The sequence below is a fragment of the Mus caroli genome, chromosome 18 (assembly GCF_900094665.2).
Source record: "Mus caroli chromosome 18, CAROLI_EIJ_v1.1, whole genome shotgun sequence".
NCBI lineage: Eukaryota > Metazoa > Chordata > Mammalia > Rodentia > Muridae > Mus > Mus caroli.
This window is the reverse complement of record NC_034587.1, coordinates 41317162-41339858: the sequence shown is the minus strand read 5'-3', so window position 1 is coordinate 41339858 and position 22697 is coordinate 41317162. Positions and strand designations below refer to the sequence as shown.

Here is a 22697-nt window from a genome sequence, read left to right as displayed (position 1 = left end):
AATGTGTGTGAGTATATGTGTAGGAGTGTGAGTGTATGTGTGAATGTGAGAGAGTCTGTAAGAATGTGAGTATATGTGTGTGAGAGACAGTGTTAGTGTATGGGTGAGAGTATAGTCCCCGACTTAGTGTCCCATTGCTAATGTATCTTTAGCATTTAAAAGCTTCTTACTTTAAAGTCCATTCGGCAGAACCTCCCCTCTTCGATCGACATGTTTTCTGGCACTTGAATGAAGCGTGGTGGGTAAAACTTCTCCTGGATGGCATCCTGATCATTGGCCTCTGCTCTGGAGGATGATCTACTTCTACAACAACATTTTAACAACAATTTGCAGCAATGTCCTTGGTTTTTCAATTCACATAAGTCAGTTTGGCTATCTTGCTACAAAGTCCACAGCCTTTAGTTTGGTCTGATGGCATGGTGACAGCCGAGAGAGGCCTTATGGGTGATGCATTCAGTGACTTATTTGATTACTCGCAGACATACAATTTAGTCACATATGGTACAAATTAAACAAGTCTTTCCTTTTTAAATAGTTCCTTAAATTGAGTAATGTGTACCTCATAACTAGTACTAGGATTTCCTTGTTGTGGCAACATGGAATCATAGTCCTAACTATTGGATTAAAATGTCTTTAAAAATCCCCTTTGAGGTAGCTCTGAAAATTGACATAAAAATTTTTTTTTGAACTCACAGAGCCTGTAATAGCATGTACAAGACATTCACAGATTCAAGCCAGACAAAATCTCAGCACAGAGAAAGGGTAAGTGAACACAAAGGCCCATCCTAACCAAGAAGCTATTTCCAATTACTACCTGCTGGGAAAAAGGAAAATTCAGTTTCTCTGTTGGAGTGATACTGGATATAACAGCAACACTCCATCCAGGTCAGGCTTCATGCTCAGTAGTAGTTGACTAATACAAAAGCGATTCCATGGTGTGTGTGTGTTTTATTGTTTAGTGTTTTCTGTCTTTTGGGGCTTTGTTTTGTTTTGAGAGAAAGAATGTGAAGTTTGGTGCTGTGGAAGATCTAGGAGGACTTGGGGAAAGGAAAAGGATAGGATCAAATATGTTAGATGAAAAATTTAATAAAAATTAAAAAAATATATTAGACTATAATATTTGTTGTATTCTTTTTAACATCATCTTTGATGCTAGGAAATTCACACTGTGTTTTGAAAGAGTATAGTAAATGTGAAGGCTGTTTATACAAATTATATTTGAAGTGGAAAACATTTTTAGATGGCAAAATATATCTCTCTATACAAATTAAACAAAATTACCTTACTTGTGATGTGGGAACGTGCAGCCGTGCTTGTTCTGGGTTATGCTGCTTGAGAGTTAAAAAAAAAAAAAAAAAAAAAAAAAAAGCATGAGAAAGTTAACCTGGAATTGGTCCTTTAAAATGAAACAGAAGTAATCAATTACAGTTTAAAAGAGTGTTTCTGTTTTGGCTGTGATTGGTTTAGTATATCTATCATTTAAAATATAGCAAATTCACTGCCTATTTCTTTAGTAAGAATCCCACAGGATTAATAAGATGGATTTACATGTGTGATTTATGAAAATAAGCTGGACCCAAGTCTGATGGTAGCTTCATTTCCATGACTGTTTTGTGATAAAGGATGATGTGTCCCTTTGATGTGTTTGACATGGGGACACACGGTACAGGTTGTCCTTTAGCAAAGCAGGAATAGAAATGAGGTCACTTGTGCTGGCAGTAAGCAATGGGTATCAAGCTACTGCCTGGCATGTCCACCACAAACAGTAAACACTTATTCGACTGGAAAATACTTCTCCTTTTAGCTCATGGCATAAAATCCCATTGGACACCTTGAGAAATACAGATAAAACTATAAAAAATTGAAACATGAATTGTTCGTGTTTATGAAAGGAATATTTACCTTTTATTATTTATATTGAGTACCAGAAAATTATTTCTATTTGATAATAAAGTTAGGGGTTGAGGAACATTATAATTGAATCAATTGATTATATATTTAATGACTGCTTTATATAACTATTGCTGTGCTTAGCACAGTGGGAGATTGAAAAAAAGTAGAAACTATAATCTCAGCCCAAATACCTCTCAATATCTGTGAGAAGGACACAGAAAACTTGATCACAAAAATTTATGTTGAGTTGAATCTCTTAGTCAATGTGTTTTGGCATTTTAAAACAACCTAAAAATTTTGGATAGTCTTAAGATTTCTTAAATAAAATGTCAAAACAACTTATCAATTCAGAAAACAGACTATTATTTTTTAGAAAAATGTCCAGAAACAAAAATCAAACCTAGTAGTTTAATAAAAGTAAAAATCTTCAAAAAAATTTAAAACAAACTTTTGGTTTCCTTACATTATGTTCAGAAATTCAGAGCATTTCAATTATAGCAGAGATGTCTTTTTGTTTGCAGTTACTCTGTAATTGGACAACACTTGTTAATGTGTGAGGATTAATGTTTGAGTGTATAAAACAGCAAGACTTACCCTTTCTAGCAGTATTATGTTTCTGCTACTCTCTCCTTGTCCCGGTCCTGTCATCTCCCTTTGCAAATACTGTCATAAATATTAACTAAAATTTTTGACCATTTTCAACTTATAGATATAGTAGCACTGTACTTATTCTGGCTATACTTACCTATGCCATGACCAGAGTTCAATCACAACAGATGCTCCGTAGAAATATGTTGAATAGTAGATGAATGAATGAATGAATGAATGAACTGCTCATTGTCTAATGTCTAGTTCTTACCCCCGCTATACTCTGCTCCATCCTTTCCGGTTACTCTAGTTGCCTTTTTTTTGTTTGTTTGTTTGTTTGTTTTGGTTTTTCGAGACAGGGTTTCTCTGTATAGTCCTGGCTGTTCTGGAACTCACTCTGTAGACCAGCCTGGCCTCGAACTCAGAAATCCACCTGCCTCTGCCTCCCAAGTGCTGGGATTAAAGGAGTGTGCCACCACGCCCGGCTTCTAGTTGCCTTTCTTGTAGCCTATTAAGAGGGTGTAATGGGCAGCTTCCAGAGAAAGACAAAAAGGGTAACAGCTCTTGTGTTTGCCTTTCCCACTTTACATGTGTCTTTGAGTTAAGGTGGTCATATATAAGTCTGTGTGTATCCACTGTGTTCTGAACTTATTCCTTAGGTTTTGTTTTGTTTTGAAAATGAGCTTTCCTTAATCTTAGAGATGTCACCCAATAGACTGGTTTTATTAGTTATTTTTTTTCCAGCAAGTAGTGTATTTAAACTCAGGAAAATGACAGAAGGAAGTAGATATGCTCCAAATGCAGTCCAAAACATCAAACAACTTATAAATTGCAAAAAAGGTGTTTTAAGATGGCCACAGTTGTGTGCTCCTATATTCCCTGGGACTTAGCAAGCTCAGAAACAGGGATCAATTGAACCCAGTTGTAGGGCTGAAAGTCCCATCTCAAAAAGAAAAGGCAAAGGCCACAGTTACATATCAATCATTTCAATGTACCTGTGGTGAATCTTGGACTTCACTGTTTTGGGCTTGAAACACAGCAGCAGCATTCTGAGGTCCTAACAACCTGCGAGCCATCTTCTCCTCGTAGGTCAGTCTCTAGAGGACAGTGACGAGATTTAGTAAGAGGCATTTGAACAGGCACACCTCTAAAAACCACTTCTCTATGTCAGAACTTCAAACTGTAGACCAAGTTTTGTATTATACTTTTCACCTTTTCCAAAGAGCCTTATCATCAAAGACCAGTGGCTAATTCAATTGAATTTTAAGAGCTTATATAATAATTACAGCTGTTTTAATGTGTCTGTAAAAATATACAATAAAGGGCAAAAAAAAGTTGCGTTAATAGTATTTTTCATTAGTTGTTTGGTAAGCAGAAATTTTATGAGAAGGTAATGGTGATTAATTAATTAATTAATTAACTCATTAAGACAAGATTTCATGGAGCACAGGCTTAGTTGGAATTCAGAAGTCAAAGTTGACTTTCAGTTTCTGCTTCTCCACCCTCTACTCTTTCAACCCCAAGGACAGGGTTAATAGAAGTGTGCCAGCACAATCTACACAAACACCCATTTGAGAGAATTATGTGAAAGGCAAAATTTTCATTGTTTTATTTAGGATTGGGGGGGTGTATTTGTTTGTTTTTTCTTCCATTTACTACTAAATATCAAAAGGCAGACTTCACATAAGGGATTAAAAGCAAATCTTCCTTCCTTCCTTCCTTCCTTCCTTCCTTCCTTCCTTCCTTCCTTCCTTCCTTCCTTCCTTCCTTCCTTCCTCTCTCTCTNNNNTCTCTCTCTCTCTCTCTCTCTCTCTCTCTCTCTCTCTTCTTCTTCTTTTTTTTTTAAGCAAACCCCATATTTGTTGCTTTTACAGGCATAGATCTATGAGAGACAAGTAACTTTTTAAATGTGGAGCTGTGCTGGGTATCAATCTTATGTAACATAAGTGCTCTATCAGTGAACTACATTCTCAGCCTCAGAATTTTCTTATTGAAGTCAGGTATGTAACAGACCATTAATCATGGCCTTCTTTAAGAAACAGATAGCTTGCCCACTTGATTTCCATTATGAAGAAGGGTGTCTTTGCATTTCAGCTTTCTTTCCAAATCTTGAATCAACGCTTCTTTCGATCCTTGGATCTCATGGTCAGGAGTCTTTGGAGTGGGCCTAGCATTTGCAGCTTGGGATGACATGGCATTTACAGGTTGGTTAACTGAGGATTGTTGATAGCTTAAAAAAGGAAAAACAGGAAAAAAGAAAAAAGAAAAACATGAGAAAGAAAATGATAGAATTTACTTCATTTTGTAAGCCGCCTTTAGACACATCGAATCTACCACCTAGATTTTCTCTGTTTTTGAGAACACCAATAATCCTAATAATAGACAAGAAGAATATAAACATGGCTACTGCCTTTATCTTCTCTCGTGGCAGGAGAAAATTATACAGTAGGAGGAAGGATTTAGATACAAGGAGGGCATCTAGAAGAGTTCGCCTAGAGAAGGAGATGGTTAAACGAGTTTTTCAATCTTATTGCTGGATTTCTTGTGCGATGGAGAGGCGGCTGGCTACCCAGCAGTGGTGAGCTTGAGTTACCTCTCCTGGGCTTGAGAGAGCTGAGTTTTTAAGAATCTCTTTCTAGCACCTGTGATCTGAGGCTAGGGTTTGAAATTGATAATGTGAAAGTCTTTATACTAGGGAAATTGGTGAATGTCTCCAATCCTGGCTTCTTCTTTTAGAGCTGAATTGACTGACCGGCAGACCATTCATGTTTTGTGTGTTGAGGAACATTCTACTGTTTCTCAATGGGACCTCTGACTTTCTTATTAATTCCCAGTTCCAGTTAATTTTATACTCAAAATGATCCAAACCAGTGCATAAAAATAAATTTTGAAGTAATGATGATTTAGTCAGTATTGCTAAACTGATTTTTTTGTTTTTGGTCAGGGAAAGAAAGGAATAATTAGACGAAGATAGAGTATGAAATATAACTTTTACAAAAGGTTGAGAAAATTAACACTAATCCAAAAATAATTTGAAAAGTTCAAATTCTTATATAATATTATGTTCTTAAATGTTTATTTAAGGTATTCTGAGCTCTCCCCAAGTTTCCACATTAATATTGTTAAAGAGCCGTGGCAGCAGTTGAGGGGTCCTGTATTTCTTGCTGCTGGGTGGCTCATTGTTTTAACTGAGTTTGCAGAGGTAGAACCATACATGGGCAACTTTGTATCATTCTAATTAATATGAGGAGACTGGCCACTGCTCTAATGACCCCTTTATGCTGATCATGATAAATGTTCTCTAGTCATCCAGATCCAAACGAGATCAAGATTCATAAGAGGACTTGTGATTTCAGAGGGAATGAAGGCCGAGTGGAGCCAGTGTTCACATGGTGGGCTGGGGGACCTGGAGATTATCCTAGGGCCAAATGGAAACCTGATGAATAACGGGTGCCATTACTCATCACCACACATTTTATACCCACCAATATAAACCATGGAGATGGGCGACACTGTCAGCTGAGTGAATGATTTTTATTTTTAAGTTGTAGTCAAGATGCACTGTCTTAGAAGCTGATGGAACCCATTCTCCTTTTACATTTAAATATTTGGGTTTTCTAGTTGTCCCCCTCAATCCTTAACTAAAGTCTTATTTGCTCAAAACATTGAAGAGTCAAATCAATCAAATATGTAAGTAAATAGTGAACCCCCTCCCTCAATTAAATTCCTGGGCCAAAGTGACAGAATTTTTGTGGCCCCTTAATATTCCTGCTGTGCATGCCATGATAACTGCATGTAATGACTTTCAGTTCTAGAGTCCCATCTGAGAGCTGCATGTGCTTGGTAAAGTGAAATAGAATTAGACAATTCTGTTCTCATCATTATCTGTCATAGAATGACTGAGGGATTGATAGCCAAGCCTGAGAACCACAGGATAGCCTCAGTTAGTTAAGTCATTACACACCCTCAAAGTCTGCACAATAGATGGCATATGCCCTAGACTTCAAATCCGTTCTTACTTATAAACTAGTGTTGTGCATTTATACTGCTTTATAGGTCTTTCCTATCACTGACAGTCCTGATCCTTAAATATGCTAGAGCTCAAAAAAACTGGATTACCCAGCAGACTATTTGCTGAATGCCTCTCAGCAAACACTTTGGAAGGAATACTTAGAATTAAAGAATTCCCCTCACTTTCTACCCTGTGGTTTGATAAACTGCTAAAACTTTGTCTAAAGACTCCCTACTATTCAGAAGCAAAATAAGGCCTTCCAGTGTCCTTAGGTCAGAAAGCAAGGGATTATTTTAGAAGACAGGGCAATCTTGAGCCCATCATAACAATGAAAGAATTGTGCACAAATGTTCAAAGGGCCAGGGCTTCCCACCCCATACAGCTGGACTCAGAATGGGTATCAAGTAGCAATGGTAAGATTAGAAGAGTTATCTATAGTTGCTGAAAATGGAACAGTTAAATCTGGACCTTTGATCTCTGGTTTGGGGATCTCCTAGGCTTGCTTTCTTTTCTTTCTTTTTTCTTTCTTTCTTTCTTTCTTTCTTTCTTTCTTTCTTTCTTTCTTTCTTTCTTCCTTCCTTCCTTCCTTCCTTTCTTTCTTTTTATTTTTGTCTCCCCTATTTTTAGTTTTGCCCAAAGCTAGGTATGTAGTTGAGGCTCTGTAAATATTTGTTTGATCACTTTTTTTTTTTTCTGAGCAGAATTAGAATAGGATTGAAAACATTACTAGGGAGAATATTATGGTCAGAGTGGGTTATATATTTAAAATCTTTATGTAAGAAACGTGGAAATACTAAGAAGCTACATGGAAAGTCATAGTAATCATTGTGAAGATGAAAGAGCTATGGAGTATGGAGTGAGCATAATGGGATTTTGTATGGAGTGATAGACGAAAGTGTCCTTTTGAAATATTAAGTCAAGACTATGAGAATGCTATATTCCATGTCAGGAACTGTTGGTCATCAGCCATTAGACATAATTCAATTTAATATCTATAGGTTTCCAACATGTTTTTGAGTGGCTTGATTTTTATTTTTAAAAGTAGGGCATAGGTTCTACTACAAGTTGGACTGATACTGTCAGTTCAGCTGCTTTTCTGCATTTCAACGAATACTATTCAAGTTTTAGAAAAACGACCTCAGCCATCTTACTTGCTGAACACTCTCATCATTCATACAAATAGTTTGAGTGAATATCAGAGCTCCACACATGCTCTTACCTATAGGCTAATGTTGTATATCTACACTGCTTTATAGACCTTTGTCTACTCATTATCAAACAACTCTAGAGAAGACAGAAGTTAGCAAGGGTTCTAGTAAGACGCTAAGAAGACTTGGTCCAGCCAACAATGCTTGAGATGCCTCTGATTTAATCTCTGATATCCTCAACAGCCAAGAACTATGAAAACTGATAGCCCTAAATTTAAATAAGTACAAAGTATTCAGTTCAGGTTTTAAAAACAGCTCAAGTCCACGTGGTGTTCTTCCAGGACAGTCTCCAACTGTGGAGACATAGTGCACGCTTGCATAAGGCTGTAGGTATTTGCTCCTGAATTTAGATCATCCAACAAAGTCCAACAAGTCATGGCTTCACTTACCCAAACAAACTTTAAAACTATGAGACTTCATCTCTTCCAATATCCCTTCTGATCCCAGTAAGGACAATTTTTACAAGTGACTGTCTGAGTTCCAGACTTCTAAAACGTGTTAATTTTAAATTATATTAGCCAAGTGGATAGTCAGGATTATAGGGAGAAATGGGTAGGAAGAAAAAGACTAGGACTGAGAAGAAACTTAATAGCTTTGCTTATGCGGGAGGAAATCCTATCCACAGAGGAGCAGACAGGTGTTCTACATCCCAGCCAAACTAGACCTCAGAGGAATTAAATTTGCAGTAAGAGGAACTTAGCTTAGAGCTAAGCAGAAAGATCACAATCCCCTGGTATGTTAGAAAGCTATTTTTTGTTCTTTCTGAAGATGATAAATAACAGGGACACGATTGCATGGGATAATAGGTAATTTGAGTTCTGCTTAGCTTAGACACTGAAGAATGGGTTAGATGACTTCTTATTGCCAGTAACCTGGCTCAGTGAGACCGAAGCCCACACTATCATTTTGTGTGCTAAAGAATAACAGCAGCACACCCTCAGATAAAGCTCATGGCACATGCAAGAGTACACAGATTCACTTACTTGGAGTCCACAGTGGATGGGATTTTACTGTTACAGTAATCAGGTTGAGACGGTAATATAGAACTGAGGAAGCTGGCTGGGGACTGGTTATAGGTAGCAGTAACCTTTTGGGCAGGGTTGGGGCCAGCAAGCTGCTGGGAAGCAGGATAAGCAGAGGAAGACACGGTGATGTGAGAGCTCACTGTGGAGGAGGCAGAAAATCTCTGCTCTGTGCACTGGCGAGGCTGGATGACGATGGAAGACTGTTTGGTCTGGCTCGGGAAGCTGGAGACTTCGGGTCCTGGAGGCTGCAGTCTGGAGCCACAAGGATTTTGGGACTGGATGAAGTGTTTTGGACGTTCGTAGTTAAACATGCTTAGCTGGTATATGGAAGATGGATTTGCTCACAGAAGGATAGAATCCTGACCGTGGGGTGGCAAGCCTGGAATTACACAGAAGGTCGCAGCAAGTCAGAAGCAACTTTAGTCTGGCCCTCTTTGCTGAGATCTCTAGACCACCACTGTACTCCTGATGTTGGTGGGTTTCTCTTGAAGAATATTGTTTCTGAAAGGGGGAAAATAATTAAGTTACAAGTTTTGTATAAACCATATTGCTTATTTGATGTTGTCAACAAAAGCTATGTGCTCTTAGGGGTGTTTCAAGGTAGAGTTTTCCTGGCTTCTCTCTTTGCTCTTCATCTCCATCTTTGGACAAATGACCTCCCTTTCCACAAGTAGTTCTCAGCCTTCCTAATGCTTTGACCCTTTAATACAGTTCCTCATGTTGTGGTGACCTGCACCACCAAAAATTATTTTTGTTGCTACTTCATAACTGTAACTTTGCTGCTCTTATGAATCGTGATGCAAATATCTGTGTTTTCTAATGGTACTAGGTGACCCCTGAGCAAGGGTCCTTCCACCCTGCTGAGGGGTTGTGAACCATAGGTTGAGAAGCATTGACTTAGACTCAGTAAAAGTTATTCAGTGTGCTCACCTCTGGGTGTAAGCATGTTATATAGAGGTTTCAAGATATACACCACAGGTTTTTCCAAGGAGCTATTTTTGATAAGAGATTCTTTTGATGCCACTGAATGTGTTAGATCTATAGCCTCGTGATGAGCTTTCAACAAGATACTGCGGATTCCTTGACCTCAGAGATGTAAGGATTTAAAATCAATAGCTGTTAATGTGTATCAGTCTTCATCAAGAGAGACTCTTTCCACTTCCCATCAGAGTAGATTAATATCCCTTTTGATGCATTGATCAACATTAACGTGCCTTTCCTCAATTTCAAAAAGGTAGAATGAACGTCCAAACTTATTATGACCATTTTGAATTGTTCCTTACTATCACAGCTCACTGCCTGGTTTCCTCCCTTTGATTCCGTATTGATCATACAACCGAAGTAGACGGTGATTAAGGACAGACTGTGCTTGCTTGTCTCTCTATATGTATAGGATTTTTTACAGGCTGCATTTGCAAAGGTGAATGTCATTTTTCTCATGTTCAGATTATACATTCTAGTTATTGATCTTAGTGGTCTCTTAATTATCTAGTCTATTTCATTTGTTTAACATGCATTTTAGGCTAGTATTGAAATCATTATAGTTCCACTTAATGGTTATTTTCCACGGCAGCCAGTAAGTACAGACATATGTAAAACATCCATGAAACTAGCCTGTCAATAAAGGAGAGATGGATGCTATTTGCAGTGCTCATCTCTGGAGTGAGTGGCCTTTCTGTTTTCTTACAGCAGGCCCCCCACTTCCCCTCATTTTGCTGTTAAAATTCACCTTTGGTGTTATCTCTGCCTCTGATCTTTCCCATTCCTATGTTAAATGAAGGCCAGAGCATTGCACAAAGTAACTGGTCCTGCAGTTACTGTATTACCCCCTGCTTCAGTTCAAAATACCAGATGACTTAGTTAAAAATATATTATTTTGCTTCATACACGACATGGAGAAACCCTGTCATCTTAATACATCAAATCTTTAGTTGCAAAGTTCCCCAAATTGTGTATCTATTGATACTGGGTGCTGTGTAATTGCTTGCATTACAACCTGGAGGAAAATACCATTCATGATTCATCCAGACCAAGTCACTTCATCCTAAGGTTTTGTTGGCAGTCTAGAGTTCAGTTAATATTAGCAAGAATGAAGCTACAAGGAAACGACATAGCAAAAGGCTCTGGTGAGAAAGAACATTTGAAAAGTTATATAGTCCCTTGTTTTGAATTTATGCTTGCAACCAGAGTGCATTGTGTAAGTGAATTACATGATTTTAATTGTCAGGGAGAAAGTTCCAGATGGTGGGGGCCACTTTATTAGAAACCTTTGTTTCCTGAAATAAAAAGACTTTATTTTAAGACAGCTGTTTTTATAGTGACAGGTCTCTTTGCTGAATCTACAGTTTGGTTCTTAATTTTCTTTCTGGGCAGGAAAGTTAGGCTCACTCCCAACAGCAGGTGACCAACTGTTTGAGATCTAGGCTGGATATATTTTCCTAATAGAGCTTCCAAGGTTTTCTTTCTTTCTTTTTTTTTTTAAACATTTTCAGAATGTGTACTGTCTTAAACGTTTTGGTATTAGTCTCTTTAGTTAGTCGTATTGTATTTTTACAGCTCAAGTAAAGTTGCACTGTTTCAAAAGTTCTATTTTTTCTCATCACAGCATTTCATACAGATGTTTACACGATGTTGATGAAATAGATAGTGATTTTCTAGAGAACTTATTCCTCCTCTGCAGTGACTGTCCCACAGTTCAGTTCTAACACAGTGTTCTTTATTCCTACTAGTGATACCTCAACTTTAAAAACTATAAATAAAACATTCTGCCATCTCATAATCTAAAAACAACACTATGGGAGTTCTTAATTTAATAGCTAATATTTGCTAATATTAACCATTAAAAGTCCCCCAATACAACATAGACTTTCACAAAAACAGGATCAAGGCCACTGCACAGGGTCACAATTACAGTCAGATCAAAGGAACCTTTTCAAGGAAAAGTCAGGCTTTAAATAAGGACCTAAAATTCTTTGCCTGTGTCCTCTGTTCAACACCCCCCGCCCCCCGCAGTTTCAGTGGACTGAACAGGTTTCTTTAAAATTTTGTACATCACCATTATAATACCATAATTGTCAGGTTTCTTTTTAAAAAACAAACCTGAAGAAAACTTTTGTATATACTTCTGATTTGATTAAAAACCCCAAAACTCAAGCCATAGCATAAATAAAGAAGGGACTTACCCTTAGCTCAGAGGGGGCCAGCGTCTCAACCCACTACTGAAGAGAAGGGAGAAGCATTTCCTTGCTCAGGCTCCCGTAGCTCTGAGCTTAGTGTCACTATGCCCTGACTTTTATCAGCTGCCAAACTGACATCTGATGTGCTTCCTGTCTCTCTACCTATGCTGGCATGTCAAAGTAAGAGTCCACAATCTAAACAATATCTCAGATGTCTTGGTGATATTTCAGGAGTGGGAGTACATTCACTTCTCTTGCAAGCCTCTATTTTAGACATGAGTTTTGAGTATAAGCTAGCAAGCAAGCTCATATAGAGTGAGAGTGGAAAAGAGGGGAAGTGGAAGAAAATTTGAGTTTTTCATGTATTCATTTAGATGAGGATTTTGAATCTTTCCCATTGTGGAGACAAAGATGAAATGGGAGAGATGATTGAGGGTGAGTTTTCTTCTCTAGTGAGAAGATTAGTAGGGGGAAGAATGCAAATTGAATTGTGCACCACCCTGCATCCGGGAGGGGTTCTTTTTTTCAAGTGCTTAATAAGAATAGGGGTGGAGTCTGATTCCAACAGTGCCTTGCAGAAGGAGGTGTGGTCAGGGCATGTGGAGACATAGTGGCATCTGACCTGAAGATAGACAAGTGGAAAGAGTCATTTAGTTAAGTTTTCTGGATGCCTGGCATATATCCACAAGACCCAGCATCTTTTATTTTCAGAGGTTTAAAACCCTTCATCAACCAAATAAAAAAGATTAAGTCTGTCACTGCTTTTTTGACCCAGCTCTTTACACTGAACACAGTTTCCTTCCCTTCTTTCTATCCTTCCTCCCTTCCTTTCTCTCTCCCTCCCTCCCTTTTTTCCTTCCTTCATTCCTCTCTCCCTCTCTCTCTCTCTCTCTCTCTCTCTCTCTCTCTCTCTCTCTCTCTGTCTGTCTCTCATTCTTTCTTGTCTTGGAGAACATTGTGTTGTTTACGTTTTCATTTTTGTGCAGGCATGTAAATAACTACAGAAGAAACAATCTTTAAATCAACTGAGGGCGTGGCATGAGATAGGTGGCATGAGATAGGTGGCATGAGATAGGTGGCATGAGGATCAGGCCAATCAGTCAAGGGCTAGTTCCTTTCAATGGCTTCAATTCTCCTAGGTCACAGGTAGGCATTCAAATCTTGTTTTAATTAGCACAGGCTTTAGGGTCCAGCTAATATGTATTTGGACACACTCGAGTCCTATGCAATACTACCTAATAGCCAGGCCCGATGCTGTGCACCTTCGGTCTCAGCTGCTTAGGAGGGTGAGATGAGAAGATTGCTTGAGGTCACTTTTGAAACAAAAGCCCCCTATAACTGACCATGTCCATGTGCCTTGTACATGTGTTCAGGGAAAGTGGGTAATTTCTGTCTCAGGACATGACCACTGTTTAGTAGAAAAGTATGTTGGACTTGACTTGATATGTGGGTGGTTGCCTACAAAGTCTTATTTCAGGAATCTCCCAAAATATTTGAGCACATCTGATCTCTGATATCTCAAATTTCTTCAAGAGGGACAAAAACCTTCCAACCTAAAGTATCAAGACTTAAAAATGCGAGTGACATAAAAATAGAAAGAGCCACGACACACAGTGTTTTATGTAAGAGATCTTTTTAAGCATTTAAAATGGGCTATGGGTGGCTGACATTTGACCTGCCTGAGAAAAAATTAAAAGTTGGTTTGGACAGGGAAGAGGAGTGTTATGGTTTGTATATGCTTGGCCCAGGGAGTAATGCTATTAGGAGGTGTGGCCTTGTTGGAGAAGGTGTGTCATTGTGGGCGTGGGCTTAAGACCCTCATCCTCGCTGCCTGGAAGTCAGTTATCCACTAGCAACTTCAGATGAAGATGTAAAACTCTCAGCTCTGCCTGCGTCATGCCTGCCTAGATGCTGCCCTGCTCCAACCTTGATGATGACAGACTGAAACCCTGAACCTGTAAGCCAGCCCAGTTAAATGTCCTTTATAAGACTTGCCTTTGCCATGGTGTCTGTTCGTTCACAACAGTAAACCCTAACCAAGACAAGGAGCTATTATATTTGTCGGTGTCTCAGAGCTAAAGTTTGAGATATACCTTACAGCCAAGGACAGAGAATGTCAACCACAGGTCCCTATACTCCTAGTTTTGTACAGAGTGGCTTCTAATGTACTATAGTTGAGAAGGAATTTTAGTCCCATGCACCCTCTGTCCATCAGGTTTTGCTGGTTCTTATGGCTAGGTATTTGTAAGATGTGTTACAAGTGATAAACTCAGTTATTCAAGACAAAAAGTTCATTCTGCACTTAGAGGATCAGGGGATAATTTAGAAAAGAGTTAAGTGTACTGAATAGTTTTATGTCAAGTTGATACAAGCTAAAGAGAGTAGGGCCAATATTTCACCAGAATGCAGTGATGTGTTTTACTAGTATGTGAAAGCCCTGGGTTCTGTGCTCAGAATTTCATACAGAATTTTGTAAGCTGAGTGTAGTGATTCAAACCTGAAATGATGGCTCTTGGGAGGTGGGCAGAAGGGTCAGAAGTTCAGCTATGTATGAACTGGAGGTCAGCCTGCACAACATGAAACTCTGGCTCAAAGTAGAGTAGGGTAGAACAGAACAGAATAAAACAGGGCAAGGCAGGGCAGGGCAGGGCAGGACAGAACAGGACAGAACAGGGCAGGACAGGACAGGAAAAGACAAGACAGGGCAAGACAAGACAGAGCAGAACAGAGATTATAGGAATATCTGAAAATCAAGATTAAATGATGAATTGTTTAAAAAGCATAAACTCAGACTTTAGCATAGCATAGATCTTAGATTTTAATATTTGTTGTCCACTCATAGTTAATTATTTTTCTGGAAAATTAAGCAATAAAATATCTAGAAAGTTGTGTATCTGTTTTATTTCACTCCTTAGGAAATAAGTTTGTTTTATATTTCTTTTTCTTGATTTGTGAAGACCCCATTAAAATTGCTTCATTAGATAATAAAAATAAACTTTTTCTTTTACAACTACTAAATTTTTCACTCAGATCAGTGCTGTTACATGATAATGAAATGACCCCTGAGTTCTTGTCTTTATAGCCATGGATTGGCAATTCTGCTACATATGGAGTAGCAGATTTCAAACCTCATAGGAGAAATGTCTTCTTCTAATAGATGACAATTAATACAGACCCACAACTGGTCAACATGCAGAGAATAAGAGACCACAGAGTGCTAAACTCTAAGTAAGATGTCTGTGTTATACCCCTCTTCCAAAGGCTCATGGACCATCCCAGAGGAAAAAGCAGAACGACTATTAAAAAAAAAAAGAGCTAGTGAACATTTGAAGTGAAACATTATATGTTGGACATTACAAGGATATTGTACATATGTCCTCAGAGCAGCTGTGACTGCTTGTATAAGACATGAACAGGATAAACCCAGCAGAAATTTCATGATGAATAGAGGAGATCATAAAATCCTACCCCTAGCTATTGGAGGCCATTGTAGGAAAGAGCATATTTTCTTTAAGGAAGAAGCCTCTGAAAAGCTACTCATACTGCAGAAGATGATCCTACATCAATATACATCCAGATAGTACTGAGCAGACCCCGTGAGTTTTAAAAAAGAGATAGCACATGAATTTGAAACCAATCAAATTAAGGGATTGGTTTTGAAAGGGAAGATGGGGTGGAATTGATCAAAAGACATTATATTCCATTAGGTAGGACCTAAAGGAGACATAGAGCCCTCTTATTCTCTGAAATCTGCAGCTCATATGCTCATTTAACAGGAATGAAACACAATAGAAGGAACTTATGGACTAATAAAAATGTGTGCTTGATAGCATTTGCCAGAAAGCAAGCTTCCAGAGCCAATAGCAATGTCTCTTATGCTAATGACATGGCTTCCTTTGCCTGTTGTACTTTTGTTGAATTTGATAACCAGGAGACAAAAATCCAAAGATTCAACTCTAGCTCGTATGTGACCAAGAAGATTGAATCCAGCTGTTTCCAGTAGGTTGCTAGGGAGATGCCCCTTTCTGATTGTCACATAAATTCCTGCCTTGCACTAGTTGATGATTATTTATAGACAGAAGAATCTGATTGAACTTTGAGGGCAAGTTAAGTACTGCTCCCCAGAGGTGGAGGTTTGTCATAGAAATAGATGCAAGGAGAAGGATAAATCGCGAGCTGCTTTGCAACACTGACCAAACCGTTCCTCTTTTCTTACCCTTGGTTTTGTCATGTATTAAATGATCACATTCTCTGGAGTGCTTTCTACCTTCCTAATTCCTTCTTCACCCTCTTTTTTAATGTCTATGGTTTAATGTATAAAACCCAACCTCTGTTGTGTAGTATGAATAGGTCACCCTGGTGAACTCTGGAGCTTCTGTACAAGAAGGCCCTGATAGGCTACTGCAGGGGTTCTTCATCTGATTAAAGAATACAAGAAAACATGGTACAGTCATCCATATTATAAATGCCCAAGTCCAGAAACCTGATGCTCATCAACTCACTGGATTAGTTAAAGCTGCTACCAACAGTACCTTAGGTTTGCTTATGGGATATATGAAACATCTGTTTAAAATTTCAGCTTGGGTGTCTGTTGCTTTGTTCTGTTCCTCCTTTCTTCTCCATTATGCTTTCAGTGGAGATACAAAATATACAAAGGTAACTGCATTAGAGAAATAAATACTGGCAAGTATTTTAGGACTGCATAATCAAGCTTTAAATAGTCGCTAAATTTTACTGAGTAAAAATTTTCTTCTCCTATACATTTGCTCTTGTTGGATGTTTAAGTTTCCAAAAGAGAGTACTTCCTGCCTTTTGGAATTAAAAGTGAATTCATTCTTTGGATAGTTGGAATACCCTGCCATAGATAGCCTGTCTGTCCTGGTCTGCCACACAGGCAAGCCATAGAGCTACCATGCAGTTATTTATTCCAGAGATCCATGGAATTTCTTTGAAATGATCTGCTGTGGGATGCTTTCATCATGTGCATTTTCCAGTGGTGTTCGATGTTTTCATATCTGTGCCTCTCTCTCTAGTATGGGAACCTTTCCAAAGGGCTTAAGATGAAGAGAGAGAGAGAGAGAGAGAGAGAGAGAGAGAGAGAGAGAGAGAGAGAGAGAGAGAGAGAGACTCTAGTAATGTTCTTCTTTATCCTGCACAGGAAATATAATCAAACTGGTTTTTATTGAGAGGCAGGTTAAAGGTGACTTGGAAAAGCCCCACTGCGTCCAGCTGAAGGCAGAATATATCATGCATCGTGATCGTAATTTTTTTTTGCTTTAGATTTGTTTAATAATTTTGTTGCCCTTTAGTTCACTTTTAATAGGTTATTGATGATTTTATGTTTTCTAATAGTTTTACCTGAATTTTTATTGTCTCTCTATGCTTGAGTTGTCCAGAAGAAATAATTTGTAAGTCAAAAAATTTCTTCCAAGTTACTCTGAGAAGTCCCAAGCTTTTTGCTTGTTTGTTTGTTGTTTGTTTTGTCTTTGTTGGTTAGTTTTAAAAGTGGAGTTTCTCCTGTATTTTGTCATGACACATGCACATCCACATTGACCCTGTACATACTGTAACATTAATGGAGCACATCCTGATTATAAACTCAGGCATAAACTTGCCTTCTTTGCCTTCCCTGGGTACTAGTGAGAAAGAGAAACAACAAGAAGAAAGTCTCACTAGGATCAGGGTTTAGTGAAATTTGATTGAAGTATATGGTACCATGGACCAGCCAATTAGCACAGAACCACTGGCTTCTCCACTTAGGAAACATCCTCAGTATTTAAAACCCAGATGCTTCCCTTTACACAGTCATGGTCATTGTAATACAAGACCTAGAACATGCTGGGAATCGCCTCCCCCAAAGCAACACTTTAGAAGATGCTGCAGAGAACACTGCGTGTGGCCCAGTTGAAATGTGATCACCAACATGGTGAAGGTGACAGGTGGGTCCATAAGAAGAATGAATGCCTTTGTCACAAGACTGGGTCAGTTCCTATAGGGTCAGTTACCAGACACTCAGATTGTTATAAAGGAAGATCGAGTGCCTTTGGGTTTTGCCTCTTCTGCGCAGACTGAATTTCTCTCTCTAACTTATGTTATGCTGTATAGCAACATCAGGTCTTGGCCAGAAGTAACCACTCAGTCTTGAACTTCATAGCTTCCAGGATGATTGGCTTAAATCAACCAATTTTCTTCATAAATTACCCACTCTTGGCATTATTTTATAGCAACAGAAAAAGGCATAGATTATTGTGTGTGAACTTATGTTTTGGCTTCAAGTCTTTACTATAATTGTAGTAGGAAACTTATTGAAGCACCATGCTGAACCTACTTTGAGGAAGGATGTTGTTTTAGCCCATTGAGGTTGATACAACAATATACCTTAGGCTCAGTACTTCATAAACAATAGAATATAACTGCTCTCATCCTGGCAGCTAAGAGGTTAAAGATCAAGATGTTATCAGACTTGCGGCATGGGAAAGTTCTTGGCTTGGTAAACTGTGGCTTTCTCGTGTTGTATCTTTACATGGTAGATGGATGAGGGTGCTGTCTTGAGTCTCTTTTATAAGGACACTGTCTATAGGGTTATTATTGCTGTGATGAGACACCATGAACAAAGTAACTCAGGGAGGAAAGGGTTTACTTGACATCCATATTACCATTTCTCATCAAAAGAAGTCAGGATAGGAACTCAAACAGGGCAGGAACCTGGAGGCAGGAGCTGATGCAGAGGCCGTGGAGGGGTGCAGCTTATTGGCTTGCTTCTTATGGATTGCTTAGCCTGCTTTCTTATAAAACCCAGAACCAACAGCCCAGAGGTAGCCCCATGCACAGTGGGCTAGGCTCTATAGCCCAATCTTATGGAGGCATTTTTGTGTCAATTGAGGCTCCTTCTTTTCTGACAACTTTATCTTTTTAAGTTGATGTAAGACTAGCCAGTGCTGACATGAATCCCATTCAATAAGAAGGAATGCTTGTGATTTAATCACTCCTCAAAGGTCCTGCCTTTTTATATCATCACACTGGGTATGACATCCCAACATACAAATTTTAGGGAGACAACCACCCTCAGAGCACAGGAGATGACAGTGTTCATATTATCTCAATGATGATTTTCCAGAGAAATATATCTCAGTCATTAGGATGGGGAATAACTGGGCTTCTCCTAGGCTACTAGATCGCTGGTTTTAATAGACATTGGGGAATCTTAATAGTTGACACGTTTCCCTCTGTCTTGGATACTTGATAGTTTAGAACTCATTTCAAAGCTAGCAATTCCACAGAGATTAGAGTTAGGCTCTTCTAAACCCAGAACCTGATCCTTAAAAATAACCAAACCAAAACAACAACAAGAACAAAACCACAGTTGTATCCTTGGTAATTTATTTCCCCAAAGCAACATAAGCTGGTCCCATGAACAGCTTATGGTACTCAGGTAGACTAGGTCCATGGAAAGATGTCAATTAGCCTAATTAATAACAAACTGTCATTTCTGGGAAGACATTAGTTTATAAAACAGAATATTTGAAATCTTATTCATTCCAGAAAATCTGAGCCCTAAAAATTATATATTATAGTGCCCTCATGTGAAACAAAATGTTCCCACTAGAAAATGTTTTACATTTAACTTTCACCAATAGTACTAAATGCATCTACTAGTATCCCAGTCTCACTATCCGGTGCCTTAATATAATTTGTGGGATAACTTTCCCATTTTAAAATTATAGGGTTAAAAAAATATTGGTGGTTCTGAATTCATTGCTTAGTAGAACAATCCGTTTATGGTGTTGTAAGCACCAGAAGGTCATAGTATTAGTCTGTGTTCCTCTCTGCTGTATCTCTTGTACCTAGGGCGGTGTCAGATGCACAGGAGACCAATAATAAATGTTGCTGTATGAAAGAATTCACCTTGTTAACTACATCAGTTGAGAACTTTTGTGGCTGCCAGAGCGTCTAGCCTCTGAGTGCTGAACTCTAGAGAGAAACCCTATAAAGAGCAGAGAAACTGGCCGTGGCAGGAAGACACAAATGTAATGCTTCCCCCCATGGGAAGAGGAGGATTAAGGGAGAGAGTGTGTGGGAAACTTCTGGAACTTCTTGTAAGAAGCACACCTTATAAATAAATAGAAGGTCAGCCAGTACAAGAGGCTAAAATATCCTCTAACCTCCCTGACATGCCTCAAAGGAGAAGTTGGAAAACATCAGCCAAAAAAGTGTTAGTCCCAAGCTGGGGACTTAGATTTTGTATCTGCCTCTTTTCTATGAGGAAAAAAAAATCCAACTTTTAGATAACGAGAATGTTAAATTGTGGTCCCTTAATATCTTAGATGTTTCCTGTTCTAGCATGAACAATCAGAATTAGAACGGAAGGCACCAAATAGCAGATGCTATCATCTAATCCATGGTGTGGAGACCATGTAGGAGTAGGAGTTCTTAATCCCTTTGCCTGGTTCCCAAATCAGTGAAAAGAGACAGTGGTAGCTAATATAATCAATATCTGAGACTTACTTTTGTCTACTGCTAAATGAAATTATGTCTGAAGAACATGTAGAAATGGATAAGATACTATCTTAATTAGGATTTCCGTTGCTGTAATAAAACACCGTGACCAAAAGCAACTTGGGGGTACAAAGGGTTTATATTAGCTTACAACTGAGGGGAGTTATGGTGGGAACTCAAGACAGAAAGCTGGAACCAAGAACTAAAACATAGGCCATGGAGAAGTACTGCTTACTGGCTTGCTCCTCATGGCTTGCTCAGTCTGTTTTCTTATAGCACCCAGGACCACTAGTCTTGGGGGCAGGCGCTACCAACAGTGAGCTGGGCCCTTCCACACCAATCATCAATCAGAGAAGTAGACCACAGGCTTGCTCACAGACAAAGCTTGTGAGGGCATTTCTCATTTAAAGTTCACTCTTTCCAAGTGATTTGGGATTGTGTTGAGTTGATATAAATCCAGCCAGCATAGATACATAGAGTCCAGTAATTTAGGTAGTGTATCAATTACTTTTCTATCACTGAAATAAAATACCTTGACCAAAGCAACTTAGAGAAAAAAAGAATTTATTTTAATCTAATTCCAGAGAGACAAGAGTCCATAATGGCAGTGAATTTTGGCAAGAGGTAGCAGTCACAGCACTGGGAATAGCTGAAAGCTCACATATCGAACCAAAAGTTGGAAGCAGAGAGAGTAAATTTAAAATGGTACCAGTGTTTAAAATCTCAAGGCCTTTTTTTTTTCCCCAGTGACATACACTAGTGACATCCTTCAACAGGGCCATGTCTCCAAAACCTCCACAAATAGTGCCATCAACTGGGGATCAAGAATTTGATCAAGACTATGGGGCACATCTCTTTCAGACCACCACAGAGAGAGATCATTCACTCCACACTAAATAAATCTAAATTACAATATTAAACTTGCAATGTATCTGTGAGGAATGTGGGGGATCAATGGCCTTCTGTCTAATGACAAGTAGGAAGGGACATTCTTTCTAACATTTCTTCTAGCTCAACATTTGCTCTTTTAAAACACTTTTTTTTTTAAAGAATCAGGTCTGATGGTGCAAATCTGTAATCCCATCTTCCTGGGAGAACGAGTGCCTTAATATCAAGACCACCCTGAGCTAAGCAGTGATTTCAAGGCCGTCTTGTATAGCTTAACACAACCCTGTCTTAAAACAAAGAGCAGTAGTGGGTGGTTTTAAGACAAAGCTCAGCAGTAAAGCACTTGCCCAGTATGGCAGAGGCCCTGAGTTCGATTCCCAGGGCTGCCAATACCAAACAAGAACAGCAAATTATATTGAAATAATTTTGAGGGTCTGAGCATATTCCCATGTTTGGAATGATCAAAGCTGGTGAAACTTGACAGAGGACAGAAAAGATGCCTAGTGCCCAAAGCAAAAGGAATCAGCACAGAGTGCCACTCCATAATTCAGAAGTCTGAAAGATAAAGACAATTTAAGATGCTATTTGTTTACAGTAGCAGCTGTTTTGGTATTCACTTGAGTAAGCAATGGAACAAAATGGAGCACTCAAAGGAGCCATTTCTAAGAGAATGCTCACCCTTTAGCGTCTGTGCTCTCTTGATAAAGCCGCTGTTGGCTTTAAAGTGGATTCTCATGTATTTTCCTTTGCGGAATAGAAAAGGAGGTTTTTGAAAGGAAAAAAAAAAAGAGTACGCATTTGCTTAATTACTATGAAAATGTCACACATACTTTACCATATAAAACAAAAATGTGCATTTAGAGGATATGTGATCTCTACATGTAACCAGCCTTGAAGTTCGGCTTTTTGATTCTAGGTACCAATAGGGATGTCCTTGAGAGAATAAATAGCCAGGAACTTTACCTCACCGTTGAGTTATGACAGCAGGCTTCATGTCTCACGTAAATGGTAACCTTTGCTTAGTGTAACCCTAGCTCTTTGTAAAGAGAACAGAATTAGACTCCTCCAAATGAAGAGCCAAGATCTTGGCAATCTTATCCTGGAAAGATGAAAAGATAAATGGCCGTAATACAAAAGAACAATGTAGAAGGATACATTGAATGGATAGGGTACCTGCTTCCAGTGCTTCATGGATAATGTATAGGTTCAAGCTTTGAAAAAGTACAACAGGATATCTACTTAAAAGTGAATACTAAGAAACTGATTAAAGTTCAACTCGGGAATAATAATAGAAGGAGAAGTGAAGTAAAGTAGGTACAATATTTTATGTTTTAAAATGTCAGATGACTGTAAACACTTTGAATTTATACTATAAACTGATGTTGGTACATTCTTTTTTTTTTTTTTTTTT

At 38.6% G+C, this 22697-nt stretch overlaps 1 protein-coding gene across 6 annotated transcripts in view; it reads right to left on the bottom strand.

The window, feature by feature from the left end:
* Positions 1–22697, bottom strand: part of Myot (myotilin) — a 43233-nt gene that overhangs the window by 10277 nt on the left and 10259 nt on the right. For 2 of the 6 annotated variants that reach the window (XM_029471774.1, XM_029471776.1), the window contains 5 exons: positions 8685–9105; positions 4537–4711; positions 3477–3578; positions 1282–1331; positions 171–303 (listed from right to left, as the gene is read on the bottom strand). In XM_029471774.1, coding sequence (XP_029327634.1) covers positions 171–303; positions 1282–1331; positions 3477–3578; positions 4537–4711; positions 8685–9037 — 813 coding nt within the window. In that variant the 5' untranslated portion in view covers positions 9038–9105. Of the gene's footprint in view, positions 1–170; positions 304–1281; positions 1332–3476; positions 3579–4536; positions 4712–8684; positions 9228–11908; positions 12525–22697 lie in introns of all 6 variants that reach the window. The other 4 variants (XM_029471773.1, XM_029471775.1, XM_021151058.2 and 1 more) reach the window with 4 other exon arrangements.